General features: G+C 47.8%; 1 protein-coding gene across 3 annotated transcripts in view; it reads left to right on the top strand.

The window, feature by feature from the left end:
* The window catches only part of LOC138762281 (anion exchange protein 3-like), a 114604-nt gene that overhangs the window by 76852 nt on the left and 20023 nt on the right, over window positions 1–17729 (top strand). For all 3 annotated transcript variants that reach the window (XM_069935987.1, XM_069935985.1, XM_069935986.1), the window contains 4 exons: window positions 709–893; window positions 3938–4157; window positions 4580–4789; window positions 13577–13725. In XM_069935987.1, the coding sequence (XP_069792088.1) occupies window positions 709–893; window positions 3938–4157; window positions 4580–4789; window positions 13577–13725 (764 nt within the window). The remainder of the gene's footprint in view (window positions 1–708; window positions 894–3937; window positions 4158–4579; window positions 4790–13576; window positions 13726–17729) is intronic.

Genomic DNA, 17729 nt, shown 5'->3' with positions numbered 1-17729 from the left:
GGAAATGGGCCAGTGACAATTTTTCTCAAGCCAAATATTTCAGTAACAATTGAGTCTAGAGCAGTGGTTCTCAACCTTCCCTTCCCACTCACATCTCACCTGAAGTAATCCCTTACTCATCACAGAGCACCGATGGCATAGGGATTACTTCAAGTGGGATGTGAGTGGAAAGAAAATGTTTGAAAATTACCGGTGTAGCAGTTAGTGCAATGCTGCTACAGCGTTAGCAACCTAGGTTCGAATCCGGTGCTGTCTGTATGGAGTTTGCATGTTCTCCCTGCATGGGTTTCCTCTGGGTGTTCCAGTTTTAAAACAAAATGGGGTTGTAGGTCAATTGGCTTGTGGGCTGCAATGACCTTGTACTGTGCTGTATGTCTAAAATTAAAATTTAATCAGCAGGTCACACAGCAAAGGGTAGGAAGCAAAGGGTAACCAACGTTCATCAGGCTCGTCGAGAAACGCATTGTCTGAAGAGCTGAGATTCTGAGGGGAATTTTCAAAAGTATGTGAACTCAGAGGGGCCAAGTTAGAGCTGATGGTTGGGGTGGGGGGGCTTATTCTGATCACTGAAAAAAGCCCTTGAAGGTCTGAGACCACTCTGGAAGCATTCAGGGAATAAATGTTAGGGAGAATGGACGTGCGGAGAAGGGACTAAATCTTTAACGATCCTGAGCTCTCTCAGAAGTCCTCTGTTCCTCATTTTCTCAGGGACCCTGGCTTTTCTGGAGCAGCCGACGATGGCCTTTGTTCGGCTGAGTGAGAGCGTGCTGCTGGAGTCGGTGCTGGAGGTGTCGGTCCCCGTGCGCTTCCTCTTTGTGCTGCTCGGCCCACCGCAGTGCAGCATGGACTACCATGAGATCGGCCGCAGTGTCTCCACCCTCATGTCCGACAAGGTACAGTCCTCGCTGCCCCTGCGTTCAACAAAGTGCTGGTCCCAGCACCCTCCCCTCCCCACTTTCCGCAGGGACCTGTCCCTCCGGGACTCCCTCGTCCACTCATCCATTTCCACCAATCGCCCCCTCGGTACCTATCCCTGTGACCGCAGGAAGCATTACACTTGTACCCACGCACTGCCAAACTGAGGCCACCGGCAAATTGGAAGGGATCTTCCATCTCGGCACTGACAAATACTGAATTGTTCCCCAGGGGCTCTGTCCATTTCCTTCGGTCAGTCTCTTCTCCTCCAGCTCCCCTCCCCTTCCCTTCCTTCTATCAGAGAGCTGGACTTCTTAGCCCTTTGCCCTCGCTATCACGTTCTCATCCATCTTCCCATCTGTCACCTCCCCCGCCCCTTCTTCCCCTCCTCTCCTCCTCCCACCTCCTCCACCTTTTTATTCAGACATCGACCTGATTTTCGACACTCCTGATGAAGGGCTCAGGCCTGAAACCTTGACTGCCTTGTACTTCCTATGGATACTGCATGACCTGCTGAGTTTTTGATGGGTGACCGCTACGCTAACCATACCGACAGTAAAAATTAAGGGTGGCTCAGGCTTGGCGTAGCAGTTAGCGCAATGCTGTTACACCACCAGCAATCAGTAAGGAATTTGCACGTTCTCCCCATGTCTGTGTGTGTTTTCCCTGAGGGCTCTCGATTCCTCCCACCGTTTGAAACCTACTGGGAGTTATAGATAAATTGGGTGTAATTGGGCGGCACGGAATCATGGGCTGAAATGGCCTGTTACCGTGCAGTATATCTAAATAGAAATTTTAAATTTAAATGCCGTGTTGATCCGAGACCCATCAACCTGTCCCAAAGTTTTCTAAATGTAACTGTCCCCTCCTCTACCACTTCCTCCAGCAGGCTCATTCCTCACACTGTAGCATAGATAAAAGCTCACACTCGATTGGAGGGAGAACTAACGCTTTTATTAGCTTACAACACAGGTAGGGTTCACGAACAGGCTTCAGAGGGGTTCTGGGTTTAGGCGGGAAACCAGGGTTATATAAGGGGTCCCAGGGGAAGAGCTGGGAGGTGGGACTAGTCGTCAGTACAGTACATTTCTAGTGAACCCCAGTTCACTACACACATTCACCTTCCTCTGGGTGAAAATATCACCCCTCAGGTTAAGGCTCCCACCTTAAACCTATGCCCATGAGTTTTAAGCCCATTTTACACTGAAAAGCCACATTAGTGCCTTATAAATGACCCATCTCTGGAAGCCGGCTTGCTTGTTCACACAGAACAGAAGAAAACCCGGCACAGTGAGTCCTTTTACAAAGCAAGCCAGCTTCCCGAAGCAAAAGAGGCGGGACGTGTAGAACAGTAGCGTCGGCACCTAGTGTGATGTTGTGTTGAGAAAGAATCTGATTCGGACTGTGTGCGCACGGGTTTCATACCCGTTAACATTTTCAGGATTCAATTTGTTATCATAGTAAATATAACATGAAATTTATGTCATATTACATGAAATTTCCTTTTGCCTGATCCAAGGCAGACAGATTCGCCACTGGTAGGAATTACCCAAGTGCTCTTTACAGTCAGACTTGTAGTCGGAGATAGTCGTCGCCCCAGAGTCACCGAGTCCGTAGATTCACCTCCAGGGCTTCTGCAGCCCCCACAGAGTCCAGTCCAAATCACTGGCAACCCGAACTCCAGATCCAAACCTCCAACACAATCAGGGACCCTCCAGTGCCCTCAGCACCCTCTTGTATTACAGTTCTGATACCTGGTACCCCTCCAGCCTGTTCGAACCAGTCCCCAGCAGTCCGCAGCCTGGCGCGAGTCTCCTGACAGCGGTTTCCAGTAGCCCACAGCTTCTATGGGTTCCTCGCCTTGAGTTGCCAGCAGCCCACTGCACGCACTGGTCCCTTAGCTCCAGAGCCCCCTCACTGGTTCACCGCCGTGGTCACCATCCCTGCAGGTTGCCTCTTCTGCTTCTCCTTCTCAGTTAGTGCATGATCTTCCCGTCTACTGGTGCCCTGCTCCAGTTCTCCACTTCCCTGGGGTCTGCAGCCCTCGTGGCTATGGCCGATTAATAGGCATTGCCATCTTGGGCGCAGACCCCGCGGTCCCAGGATTTCAACTAAAACCACCGTCGGTTCCCCCAATGGACCATTCAAAGCCCGTGCAGAGCGGACAGTAGTCGGCTGGACCCTGCAGGAGCGCTGCATCTCCGCTCCCACACTCCCTGCGGGTCCGCACCAGCGGCAGGGCTGCTGCTATAGCGGCTCCAGCAGTGCCCCAATCTTTTGGCTTCATCCCCATGCTCTTCTACAAGTTGTGTGTGAATAAAAGCTACGTGTGATCGCAAACCCTCTGTCCAATTTATAAAGGAGCATGGGAAAATGTTATGGGAATAAAACATGCACAGTTTCTAAAACAGCGTGGGAAAACGTTAAACAATACTTTATCTGGACCCAACATCTTCCCGTCCCGTTCAACGGGTTGCCCCTTTTAGACTGGCCCCACATCAATACGTTCCACCTCTGACTACCTACCTTGGAGGATTAAATCCAGGTAAGTTCAGACCCCCCGATCTGCCTTTGATGTGTTTACGCAGCGAGGTGAAATGTTCGAAAGGAGGATAATACCTGGTTTTAATTGTCTGTGTAAAAGGCCCATTAAACACCCCACCCTGGGAAAAGCCCCTCATCTTTTCTTCATTCGTCAACTCTATCTTAAAACCAAGTCCAGCCTCCCCTTAATGTTCAATTATTATTATTCTTTTAAATATAGTCTTACTGCACAGTGAAAAGCCCTTCCGCCCCATGAGACCATGCTGCCCAATTACATGTGGGCCAGTAACCTTCTAAACCTGGGCAACTTTCGAACGGTGGGAGGAAACCGTAGCATCCAGAGGAAACCCACACAAACACGGAGAGAACATTCAAACTCTTGCAGGCAGTGCAGGATTTGAAACCGGGTCTCTGGCGCTGTAACAGCCTTTTGCCAACCGTTCCGCGCCCGCTGATCTCAAGGTTGTCCATGGTGCAGGATTTCAACGAGGCTGCCTACCTGGCTGATGACCGGCAGGACCTCCTGAATGCCATCAATGAGTTCCTGGACTGCAGCATTGTCATTCCACCCCTGGAACTGGAAGGCAAGGACCTGCTCAGATCCGTTGCCACCTTTCAGAAGGAGATGCTGAGGAAGAGGAGGGAGAGAGAGCAGAAGAAGGCTCTGAAGAAGGAGGAATCCCTGTTGGACATCAAAGGTGAGATGTAGCACATCTGGCAGTTGACCCTTGATGTACCGACCCTCCAAACTGGCACCTTATGTGTAGAGTGACCCGTCACGCACTCTCAGGGACAGACACAGAGTGAAGCTCCCTCCACACCATCCCATCACACACTCCTGGGGTCAGAGACAGAGTGAAGCTCCTCTCCACTTTTACCTGATGAATGACTCCACTATTACTTCACGTTCCCCCACTATTACTCTATTGTTAGCCCCTGACCTACCCTGTTACCCCAAGTTACCCCGAGAGTTACCACAGCTGTATTCAATCAATTATCGTTACCCCCTGATTTTTTCCCCTGTTGCACCGGTTTATCCCATGAATGACCCGTTATCTTACAATACTCTTGTTAGTTAGCCTGTGAAATGCCTTGAGCCATTCTTTGCTTTCCTCCCCAGATCTGTGCAGGGAGGTGACGGGGCACGAAGAGGATGACCCTCTGGAAAGGACCCACCTTCTCTTTGGGGGCCTGATACAAGATGTCAAGCGGAGGTACCCCAAGTACCTGAGTGACATCCGCGACGCCTTCAACTGCCAGTGCCTGGCCGCCACCATCTTCATCTACTTCGCTGCACTCTCTCCCGCCATCACCTTCGGGGGCTTGCTAGGTAACCTCCCCCTCCCCCCATCGCAGCAGATTAATGTCTCTCCAGCCCTCCTCTCTCCTCCCTCTCCCTCTTCCTTCCCTCCTCTCTCCCCCCACTCTCCCATCTCCCTTCCCCTTCCTTCCCTCTCTCCCCCCACTCTTCCCCTCTCCCTTCCTCTTCCTTCCCTCTCCCCCCCCACTCTCCTCTCTCCCCACTCTCCCTCTCCCCTCCCTTGCTCCCCGTCCTTCCTCTCCTTACTCTTGTCTCTGCCTCCCATTTCCCTTCTCTCCCCTCTCACTTTTTCTCATTATCACCCTTCCCTGAGACTAGACGATTCTTCCTTCTCTTCCACCAATACCCTCCCTTCCTCAGACATCACTCCTTTCCTATATCCTCTCTCTTATGTCTTCTTCCTCACTACCTCCTCTCAGCCTTCTCAATCCTCCCTTTACCCTCTCCTTCTCCCTCTCTCTTCCCTCCCTCACTCAAGACTTTGGAAAGCACGATTTGTTTGGGGAAAGACATGAGCAACCAGAGGTTTGAGGTCTCAGCAGGCCAGGCAGTATCTGTGGAGAGAAATGTTTTGGGTCAGGATTCTTTGTCCAGAAGGTTTGGGGCCATTTTCCTGACTCCCTCCATCCAGACACCACACAGCTGTACAGTTCTGGTCACCACCTTGTAAGGTTGGATAAGCAGGGCTTGTTCAAGTTTAATATCATGGGAAGTGGGACGTAAGAGCAGGGTTGTGATGCTGAGGCTTTATAAGGCATTAGTGAGGCCTCCCTTAGAGTACAGGGTACAGTTTTGGGGTCCTTATTTAAGAAAGGATGTGGTGGCATTGGAGAGGGTTCAGAGAAGATTCACAAGAATGAAGGGATTAGCATATGAGGAACATTTGACGGCTCTTGGACTGGACTCCTTGGAGTTCAGAAGAATGAGGGGGGAATCCTCATAGAAGCATCTTGAATGTTGAACGGCCTGCACAGCAGCAAAGTTGTTTCTCACAGTAGGGGGGCGGGGGAGTCAAGGACAAGAGGGCACAACTTCAGGATTGAAGAACGGAGGAACTTCTTTAGCCAGAGAACCTCTGGAATTTGCTGCCACGGGCGGCTATGGAGGCCAGGTCGTTGGGTGCATTTAAGGCAGAGATTGATAGGTACCCAAATAGTCAGGGTATCAAAGGATATGAGGAAAGGCCAGGAAATGTGGTTAAGTGGGAGAATGGATCAGCTTATGATGGAATGGGTGGGGCAGATCCGATGGACCAAATGCCTTCCTGCTCCTATATCTTATGGTCTTATGACATGTCATACATGGTACAGCAAGAAAGTGCAGAGTTACAGAGAGTTTCTTTGGCTTGACTGTTACTGGCGAGGTGCATAAAATTATGAAGGACCCAGAGAGATTAAGTTGAAGGGATTTATCTAAAACTATGTTGTCTTTGCTCTGCACCAGCTTTTCCCTCTCTGTAACTCTGCACTCTGTATTGAGACAAACCAGCTGTACTATGTATGAGATGGTGAAATGGTCTCCTCGCAAAACAACCTCTATCACTGCGCCTTGGTACATGCGACAATAATCATGAATTTGAATCCAGCTCAATGTTTTATTTCAAGTTTATTGCCTCATTATAGCTGCCACAGTGATGAGGGTTCTTCTGCAAGGTTTTTATGTCAACCCTAACATTAGAACCATAGAACATTACAACATAGAAAACAGGCCCTTTGGCCCTTCGAGTCTGAGCCAAAAAGATCATACCACTAGTCCCACTGACCTGGACCCATTCCATAACCTCCAGACCTCTCCCATCCATGTATCTATACAGATTATTTTAAAACTTAAGAGTGAGTCGCATTTACCACGTCAGATGGCACTCATTCCACACTCCCACCACTCTCTGAGTGAAGAAGATCCCCCTAATGTTCCCCCTAAACCTTTACCCTTTCACCCTAAAGCTATGTCCTCTCGGATTTATCTCTCCTAATCAAAATGGAAAGAGCATTTACTCTGTCTATACCCCTCCTAATTTTGTAAACTTTCATCAAATCTCCCCTCAATCTTCTTCGCTTCAAGGAATAAAGTCCCAATTTGTTTAACCTTTCCCTGTTATTCAGTTCCTGAAGACCCAGCAACATCCTAGTAAACCCTCTCTGCACTCTTTCTATCTTATTGATATCTTTCCTGTAGTTTGATGACCAGAACTGTACACAATACTCCAAATTTGGCCTCACCAATGTCTAATACAACCTCACCATAACATTCCATTTCCTGTATTCAATACTTTGATTTATGAAGGCCAAGATGCCAAAAGCTCTCTTTACAACCCTGTCTACCTGTGACACCACTTTCAGGGAATTGTGTACCTGTATTTCCAGATCCCTCTATTCTACCACACCCCTCAATACCCGACCATTTACTGTGTATGTTCTACCTTGGTTTGTCCTTTCAAACTTGTCTGTATTAAATTCCATCTGCCACTTTTTGGCTCATTTTTCCAGTTGGTCCAGATCCCTTTACAAGCTTTGAAAACCTTCCTCACTGTCCACAATGTCTCCAATCTTAGTGTCATCTGCAAACTTCCTGATCCAATTTCCCACATTATCATCCAGATCATTGATATAGATGACAAACAACAATGGTCCCGGCACCGATCCCTGAGGCACCACTAGTCATAGCCCTCCAGTCTGAGAAACATCATCCACCACTACTCTCTGGCTTCTCCCATTCACCCAATTTCGAATCCATTTTACAACCTCTTCATGATACCTAGTGTCTGAAAGGACAAGCCAGAAGACTGAGTACAGGGCTAATGGTCAGTTATTTCAGAGTGTGAATGAACAGAGGGACCTTGGGGTCCAAATCCATACATCCCTCAAGGTTGCTGCACAGGTTGACAGGATAGTTAAGAAGGTCTATGGAATGCTGGGTTTCATTAGTCGAGGGATTGAGTTCAGGAGTCGAGGGGTCACGATGCAACTCTACAAATCTCTGGTGAGACCACATTTGCAATATTGTGTTCAGTTCTGGTCACCTCATTACAGGGAGGATGTGGAAGCTATGGAGAAGGGGCAGAGGAGATTTACCAGGATGTTGCCTCGATTGGGAAACAAGTCTTATGAGGCAGGGTTAACAGAGCTGGGACTTTTCTTCTTGGAGCGTAGAAGAATGAGAGGAGACTTGATAGAGGTCGACAAGATGATGAGAGGTATTGATAAGGTGAACAGCAGTGTCTATTTCTCAGGGTAGGATCAGCAAACCCCAGGGGATTTAGAAACATAGAAACATAGAAGATAGGAGCAGGAGTAGGTCATTCGACCCTTCGAGCCTGCTCCGCCATTCAACGAGATCATGGCTGATCTTAAAGTTCAGTACCCCGGCCCGCCTTCTCTCTGTAACCTTTAATACCCTTATACTGAAGAAATAGATCTAATTCCCTCTTAAATATATTTAATGAACCTGCCTCTACTGCCCTCTGTGGCAATAAATTCCACAGATTCACCACCCTCTGGGTCAAGAAATTCCTCCTCATCTCGGTCCTAAATGGTTTGCCTATTATCCTCAAACCATGGCTCTGGGTTCTGGACTCCCCCACCATTGGAAACATCCCTTCCGCATCCATTCTGTCCAATCCTGCCAGAATTTTATACGTCTCTATGAGATCCACTCTCAATCTTCTAAACTCCAGCGAGTACAATCCCAATTTGCGCAATCTTTCCTCCTAAGTCATTCCTGCCATTCCAGGTATCAGCCTGGTGAATCGCCTCTGCACTCCCTCCATTGCAAGAACATCCTTCCTTAGATAAGGTGACCAAAACTGCACACAATCCTCCAGGTGGGGTCTCACCAGCTGCAGTAAGGTATCCTTGTTCCTATACTCAAACCCTCTTGATATGAAGGCCAACATACTATTTGCCTTTTTAACCGCCTGCTGTACCTGCATGCTCGCCTTCAGAGACTGGTGTACAAGTACCCCTAGGTCTCTCTGCACTTCCCCATCTCTTAATCTATTGCCATTCAAATAGTAATCTGCCCTCCAGTTTGTATTACCAAAGTGGATAGCCTCACATTTATCCACATTGTAGTGCATTTGCCATGGATCTGCCCAGTCCCTCAATTTATCCAAATCACACTGGAGCTTCTTGACCCCCTCTTCCGTGCACACAACCCCTCCTAGCTTAGTGTCATCTGCAAATTTGGAGATATTACATCCAATCCCCTCATCAGATCATTAATGTAAATTGTGAACAGCTGGGGTCCCAGTACAGATCCCTGTGATACCCCACTGGTCACCGCCTGCCACTCAGAAAACGAGCCATTTATCCCAACTCTCTGTCTTTTACCTGCCAGCCAGTTCTCAATCCACATCAATACCTTGCCCCCAATCCCATGAGCCTTGATTTTGGAAGCCAGTCGTTTATGCGGGACCTTATTGAAGGCCTTTTGGAAGTCCAGGTACACCACATCCACTGGCTCTCCCCCATCTATTTTACCTGTCACCATCTCAAAGAATTCCAATAGATTTGTCAAGCACGATTTACCTTTTGTAAATCAATGTTGACTCCGTCCGATCCCTTCTCTGCTAGTCATATGCTCCGCTATTACATCCTTAATAATGGATTCCATCAATTTGCCCATTACTGATGTAAGGCTCACCGGCCTATAATTCCCCGCTTTTTCTCTACCCCCCTTTTTAAATAGTGGGGTAACATTAGCTACCCTCCAATCCATGGGTATTGATCCTGAGTCTATCGAGTTCTGGAAAATAATTCTTAAAGCATCTGCTATCTGAATGGCCACTTCCTTGAGTACCCTAGGATGTAGATTATCAGGACCTTGGGATTTATCTGCCTTCAATCCAATCAATTTCCCCAAGACCATGTCTTTAGAGATACTGATTTCTTTCAGTTCCTCCCTTGCATTAGTCTCTATGTTTCCCAACATCCTTGTGTACAAAGTGAAGGGAGGGAAGTTTAGGGGAGACATCAGGGGTAAGTTTTTTACACTGAGAGTTGTGGGTGCCTGGAATACTTTGCCAGGGGTGGTGGTGGAAGCTGAAACACTAGAGGCATTTAAGAGACTCTTAGACAGGGAAATAGATGGAAGAAAAATAGAGGGTTATGGGGTAGGGAGGATTTAGTACTTTTTTAAAAGGAATATACGGGTTGGCACAACATTGAGGGCTGAAGGGCCTGTACTGTGCTGTAGTGTTCTATGTTCCATGTTCTATTTATACAAGCCATATAAAGGTCACACACTATTCCCCTCGCATCGGGTAGAAGCTTCATGAGTGTGAAATCAGGCACTACCTGATTCAAAGACAGTTCCTGTTCCAGCTGTTATCAGGCTCCTGAATGAACCCCACACCAGTGAAAAATATGTTGCCTTTGCTCTTTCCTGACTGACTATTCTCTGTAACTCTGCACTTGGTATGGTATCTCACTTTTTGTTCTATGCATGGCATATCTAGCTGGACTGGTCGCAAATCAACCTCCATCACTGCATCATGGTGCATGTGTCAATAAACTTGAAGTTTAACTTGAGGGACCAGAAACAACAGGACAGAGTTGGCAGAAGATCAAAGGGTAGATGAGGAAAGATGTTTTCACAGGAGGTTTGGGACATCATCTTGGCAACATCCTTGTCATGTCTGAAGTACTTGGGTGAACGTGAAGAGCATCGAACTGCAGGATTATGATCCCAATGCCTCAAGGAGGGGGCTAGGCAGGGGAGCTCTTTCCCAACTAGCCTGCAGACAATGGGCCAAATGGTCTCCTTGTCTACAGAAATGCTGGATAAACTCATCCGGTCTCATAGTGTCCACAGGAGATCAAGATATATCGTTGGACATTTCAGGCTGGAGCCTTTCCTTGAGGTATAAGCAAAGAACAAGAAGGTGTCAGAATAAGGACTGAAGAATGGGCAGGGGGAGGAATCCAGACCAACAAATGGGTTAATTGAAGATAGGTGAGAATTAATTTTGGCTCTGAAAGGAGAGAGGGAGAGACCTGGGAGAAAGGTGAGAGGAGAAAGAAGAGGGGAAGGATGTTTTATTGAAACTGGAGGTCAATGTCAATGCCATCTGGTTGGAAGGTGCCCAAGTGGAAGATGAGGCATTGCTTCTCCAATTTGTAGGTGGTCTTAGTCTGGCTGTACATGAGACCATGGACAGACATATCGTCAAGGGAATGGGATGGGGAATTGAAATGGGTGCCCACTGGGAGATCCACGCTATTGTGGCAGACAGTGCCGAGGTGCTCAACCAAGTGATCTCCCAGCCTGTGTCCCGTCTCTCTGAAGTTGAGGAGACCACAACGCCTTGTGCCTTGTAACCTTTCCACGATTCTGTGAACGAAGACTGCATCAGTGGCCATCCGTATCCAATCCTACAGAAGCAGTCTTTCAACTTGTCATCCCAGGAAATATTGGAGGTGGAAGCAGGCTACATCCAAGATGGTGAGAGAGAGGAAAGATCCTTTGTGTTTGGGTGTGACTACTGTTAGGTCTGCTTTGTTCGAGAATGAGTGAGTCAGACACCAGACTGAGTTGAAATCAAGTTTCTTTATTACCGGATTGTAACACTTGCAACTAACAGTGTTAGTTGGAGAAGGCGCATTCTCCTGATATCAGCAAGTGATGTTTTTTTATACCTCAGGACACGCACTTAGTAAATTATCATACCATTACATTGTCCAATGAATAAGCTGTTGCTACCCTTCTCTGTTAGTCTGCTGCACATCATCTTGTTATTGCCACACTTATCTTGAGCGTACAAGGTCACACCTGCATCCTGTTACTCCTTAGTACTGGGTGACTCCTTCTCCGGTCCCAACTCATGATGTTTTTACCTTACACTACCAAGGAGGCAGGTACAGAGAGACACCAGGCTGTCTCCTGAACACCACCCCTGGGAGGTTGGACAATTGGGAAAAGTCGATGGGCATGCGAAAGAGGATCGATTTTTGGGAAATATGTGGAGGAGAGGGATTGACAGGACTGCTTTAAAAGCCAGCATGGATTTGATGGGCTGAACAGCTTCTTACATTACAAGGAATTAATTTCTGGGGCCTCTTTCATCCAATGCGGATATAATCAAGTGAATTGCCTTTTGTCACATGCGCCAACTCACATGAGACATTTGGTTTGCATGCTATCCAGGCAGGTCAACCCATACCACAGGGCGTACAATAACAAAACAAATGTGAAGAGATTTTCGTTGCAGACCCTTTGTTCGAGGGGAGACACAAGAGAGAGAAGCAATTGCAGTGTATGTAAGGAGAGGATTTGACACCCTCTGCCTGACTATCAGCTGACACCAAGAGCTGATGCGGGCATATCTCTGAAGAAGGGAAGGAGGCAGTTCAACCCTTCTAGCCCACTCCCCTGACTTCAGCAGTTCACAAAAGGTCAGCCCCCCCCCCCCCGATCCATATATTTTATGACCACATGGTTGCATAGAACATAGAAGATTCCAGAACAGTACAGGCCCTTCAGCCCATGATCTTATGCCGACCCATGTAAACCTACTCCACAACAATCTAACCCTTCCCTCCCTCACACCCATAACCTTCAATTTTTCTTGCATCCATGTCCCTCTAAGATTCTTTTGAATGTCCCAATTGTACCAGCCTCCACCACCACCCCTGGCCATGCATTCCAGGCACCCACCCCTCTCTGTGTGAATAAATTTACCCCTGACTTGTCCCCTAAACTTTCCTCCTCTTAGATGTCCTCTGGTATTTGCTGTCATCGCCTTGGGATAAAGTTGCTGGCTGTCCACCCGATCTAAGGCCCTCATAATCTTATACACCTCCGTTAAGTCACCTCTCATCCTTCGTCGCACCGAAGAGAAAAGCCGTAGCTCTATCAACCTGCTTCATAAGACGTTCTCCGGAGGCAGGCTAGGAGATCGCTTCGCTCAGCATCTCCACTCCATTCGCAACCACAGCGACCTCCCAGTGGCTAACCGTTTTGACTCCCGTGCTCACATGTCTGTCCATGGCCTTGTGCACTGTCCCACCCTGATCACCTGCAGATTGGAGGAACACCACCTTATTTTCTGGCTGGGCCCCCTCCAGCTCGCCTTCTCTTCCCTCCCCACCTTTCTTGCCTTTCCAGTTCTTTTACCCACAGAGCCCCACCATCCCCCATTGTTGCTGTCCCCTCCCTCCTTTCTCCACATATCATCTCCTGCCTTTGCCAGCCACCCCACCCCGAAACTTTTGTTTCGTACACCTGCCGGCATTTTCTGATACTTTGATGAGGGGCTCAAGCCCGAAACGTCAGTTCTGTATCCTTACCTTTGCTACATAAGGGACACTGTTTGACCTGCTAAGCTTCTTCAGCTTTCTGTGTTTTGGCGATAAGATGGAGGTAGGTAAGTTGTTCCCGTTGGTGGGGGAGACCGGAACTAGGGGATGTAGCCTCAAAATTCAGGTTATTAGATTTAGGGCGGAGATGAGAGGAACTGCTTTTCTCAGAGGAGGGTGAATCTATGGAATTCGCTGCCCATTGAAGCAGTGGAGGTGAACTCAGTAAATAGATTTAAGATAACGTTGGATAGATTTTTACACAGAAGAAGAGTTAAGGGATATGGGGAAAAGGCAGGTACGTGGAGATCAGCCATGATCACATTGAATGGCGGAGCAGGCTCAACAGACTGAATGGCTACTCCTGCTCCTCTTTTTTTGTGTTTTTATGAAACAGAGGGATTGGGGAAGAGACAGAATGGGGGTCTGGGCTAGGTCTCCATGAGGTACAGGTTTTAGAGCATTCGATCCTTCCAAATGATGGGACTTGCATCTTTTTCAGGTACAAAGACGGAGGGAATGATCGGGGTGTCAGAGCTGATCGTCTCCACGTCAGCGATGGGCATCTTCTTCTCCCTCCTGGGCGCTCAACCCCTCCTGGTAATTGGCTTCACAGGACCTCTGCTGGTCTTCGAGGAAGCATTTTACAACGTAAGAGTGACACCGGACTCGACTCCGTTCACAGAGTGTGCTGGAAATATCCTGATGGCCAGGCAGCATCCGTGGAGAGAGGAGTAGAGGACGCTCCTGGACTGGGAAGTGTTAGAGAAAAAGGGAGTGGGAGCAGAGGGAACAACAGTCCATGATTGGACGGAGACCACATGGTGCTGGCTGGGAGAGTGTCATACACATATATATTGTGGAGTAAATAGCTTTGTGGCTAAGTTTACAGATGGTCCAGAGACAGTTGGAGGGGCAGGTAGAGAGGAGGGAACAGAGAGGCTGCAGAGAAACTTTGATAGATTGGGAGAAGGGGCAGTGTTGGAAAGTGTCCGGTCGTGCACTTTGGTAGAAGGAATAAAAAGGCTGTCTGTGTGGAAAATTCAAAATTCAGAGGTGCAAAGGGACTTGGGAGCCCTTGTGCAGGATCCCCTGAAGGTGAACCTCCAGGTTGAGTCGGTGGTGAAGAAGGCGAATGCAGTGTTGGCATCATATGTAGAGGGAAAGGATACAAGAACAGGGATGTGATTTTGCGGCTTTATAAGGCTCTGGTGAGACCTCATGTGGATACAGGGTACAGTTTTACGTGCCTTATTTACGAAAGAATGTGCTGGCATTGGAGAGGGTTCAGAGATGATTCACAAGGATGATTCCTGAAATGAAAGGATTAACGTATAACGAATGTTTAAAGGCTCTTGGACTGAGAAGACTGAGGGGGACCTCAGAGAAACAATTTGAATGTTGAAAGGTGTGGACAGAGTAGATGCGGCAAAGTGTTAGGGGAGCCTAGGATAACTTCAGGATTGAAGGACGCTCATTTAAAACAGAGAGTGGTGAACCTCTGGAATTTGCTACCACAGGTGGCTGTGGAGGCCAGGTCATTGGGTGTATTTAATTCAGAGATTGGTAAGTATCTGAAGAGTCAAAGGATCAAAGGTTATAGTGAGAAGGCAGGAGAGTGGGGCTGAGAAAGAGAATAGAACAGCTCATGATGGAATGGAGGGACAGAATGGCCTACATCTACTCCTATATCATATGGTATAACAGAAGATGTAACATGGACAGACAGGTGAAATTAAAACTCAGCTCATTTCCATGAATATTGCTAACAGAATCTTGTTAAAAATTTAATCTAATGGATGGAGTCTTTTGGACTGTTTTTTTTAAATTTAGACATACAGTAACATGCTCTTCTGACCCTCAAGTCTGTGCTGCCCAAATAACCCAATTAACCTACGACCCCCAGTACAACATACAAAGACCTTACAGACAGCGTGGGATTCGAACCATGGTCCTGATCACCGGCTCTATAAAGGCGTTGCACTAACCACTATACTAAGTGTACCACCCCCTACACTAACTGTGCGCTCTACACTAACCATCCCCCCTACACTAACCATGTCCCCTCCTACGCTAACTGTGCTGCCCCAGTTATTCTTGAAGTTATCCCTTCCCAACTAGTAGCTGCCAACAATCAACTGCCAATTGGACCTAAACCGCAACCCACACCACTTTTTTCCGCTTCCGGCAGAAGGTGGCACAAGCCTGAACTGGTTTAAATCTTACCCCAGTGATAGGACTTTCTCAGTCAACATGGGGAAATTTTCATCCTCCTCTGCTACCCTTTCCTGTGGGGTTTATTCTGGGCCCCATTCTCTTCTTCCCCTCGGCCATATCATCCAGAAACATGGCATCCCCTTCCACTGCTATGCTGATGGCACCCAGCGCTGTCTACCCCTGAAACCCAACAATCAAGCAAAGATAATCAGCCTCATCGACTGGTGGACAAAGTGCTGGATGGTTCGAAACATCCTGCAGCTAAACAAAGTCAAATCTTAGATCATCCTATTTGGCCCCCCCACCTCCACCAAAATTATCACCAATACCCTTGGCAACTTACCCACCCTCATTAAACCACACGTCAGATCCCTTGGTCTGATATTCAATTCCACCTTCAAGTCAATGCAGAATAAAAGCCAGTTTTATCCAGCTCCGCACAATGGCTAAAATCAAACCGTTCCTGTCACCGAAAGACCTCGAGAAAGTTCTCCGCACCCTCATTTTCTTCCATTTAGACTACTATAACTCTCTTTACACAGGAATTATTTGGTCATCATTACCTCGGCTGCAAATGGTTCAGAATGTGGTAGCCAGGCTCCTGACAGGAGCCAATAAAGGGGACCAGATCCCCCCTATTCTCCCCTCCCTCCACCGACTTCTTGTATGCTCAGGATAGATTTTAAAGTTCTCCAGTTTGTTTACAAAGCCCTCAATGGACTAGCCCCCTCCTACATCACTGATCTCCTAACGCCCTACTCCACCTCAAGACCCCTCAGATCGGCCAATTTAGAGCGCTTGGCTGTTCTGCGTTCAAATTGCAAATTCAGGGGAGATCGCGCCTTTGGGATAGTGGCCCCCCAAAACTGTGGAACAATATTCCTCCTTCCATCAAATCAGCCCCTTCCTTTAACTCCGTTAAATCCAGGCTGAAGTTGTATTTTCACTCACATGTGTTTGGAGGCGATTGTTACCACGTTGTAGGTTCAATTGTAAACCTCAGGGACCTGTTTTATTCTGCACTTTGAATAGCTGGTTAAGTTAAGTTGTCATTTATGATCTGTACAGCACTTTGGTCAATGTGAGTTGTTTTAAATTGTGCTCTATAAATAAACTAAACTAAACCAAATGTCATTCCACCCCTCACCCACACTCCGGGGCAATTTACCACGGACTGTGACTCCCTCCCGTCTTTGGGATGCAAGAGGAAACCGGGGAATCTCACAGGGAGAATATGCGAACTCCGGAGGTGGCAATTGAATCCCGGGGCCCTGAAGGTGTTATGGCAGCTCCATCTCCTGAGCCCCGGGTTCGATCCCCACCACCATGCTTCCTTGCCACAATGCTGGATTCTGGTAAAGAATTTTCCCTGGGAAAATTGCAGACCCAAAATGATTATCCAGTTAGTTATTTCTCAACAAAAGTTTTGAGGCAATGCTTCTAAATAATACCAGGCAGTGATTGCTTGCATGGTAGGAAATGTCTTCCAGATCCTGTCACCATGTAAAGGGGGATCTGAGGGGCAACATTTTCACACAGAGGGTGCTCGGTGTGTGGAAAGAGCTCCCAAAGGAAGTGGTCAAAATAGAGATAATCACAATGTTTTGGAGTCATTTAGACAGGTCCATGGAGGTACAGTATAGGCCGGTGTAGAACATGATCGATCCGAAACTTTAAAACATCTCCTCAAAATTAGGATCGTCTTATACTCCAGGGTCTAAAATCCGAACCTTGACAGTGAAGTCTCAACACTGCTGCCATCTTCCCCTCCCTTCCATATCCTATCCCCATCCCCCCAGCTCCAACCCAAGTATCCCGGTCAGACCTTGTGCCCACCTTACCACCTTCTTCGCACTGACACCCCGACTTGCCTCCACACAAGTGGCGACAGTGGGAAGAATGCGTGCACATTGAGGGGTATTCCCCATTCATTGGGACAAATCTGCGGGTGTCCAACAAAGTCTCAGCGCTCCCCCACGGGGTCCATCCGCCCAGTCCGATCGCTGTTGGGTCTGTACAGGTCTCAAATGGGGCAGTAACAGGAGCCAATGGTAGTAAAATTAAAACCTTTAAAGGGTAATTTGGTATTAAAATATTGTGACAGTATCACTCTGCTGGTCAGTGGTCAGTGCCTTACAGAGTTGACCTATACACCAGCACATATGGTAGGTAAGTTGTTCCCATTGGTGGGGGAGTCCAGAACGAGGGGACGTTGTCTCAAGATTCACGGCAGTAGATTTAGGACGGAGATGAGGAGGAACTGCTTTTCCCAGAGGGTGGTGATTCCGTGGAATTCGCTGCCCGTTGAAGCAATGGAGGAGACCTCAGTAAATATATTTAAGGCAAGGTTGGATAGATTTTTACATAGTCAGGGAATTAAGGGACATGGGGGAAAGGCAGATGGGTGGCGATGAGCCAATCATCGGATCAGCCATGAT

The sequence above is a fragment of the Narcine bancroftii genome, chromosome 4 (assembly GCF_036971445.1).
Source record: "Narcine bancroftii isolate sNarBan1 chromosome 4, sNarBan1.hap1, whole genome shotgun sequence".
NCBI lineage: Eukaryota > Metazoa > Chordata > Chondrichthyes > Torpediniformes > Narcinidae > Narcine > Narcine bancroftii.
This window is presented reverse-complemented; position numbering and strand designations above follow the sequence as displayed.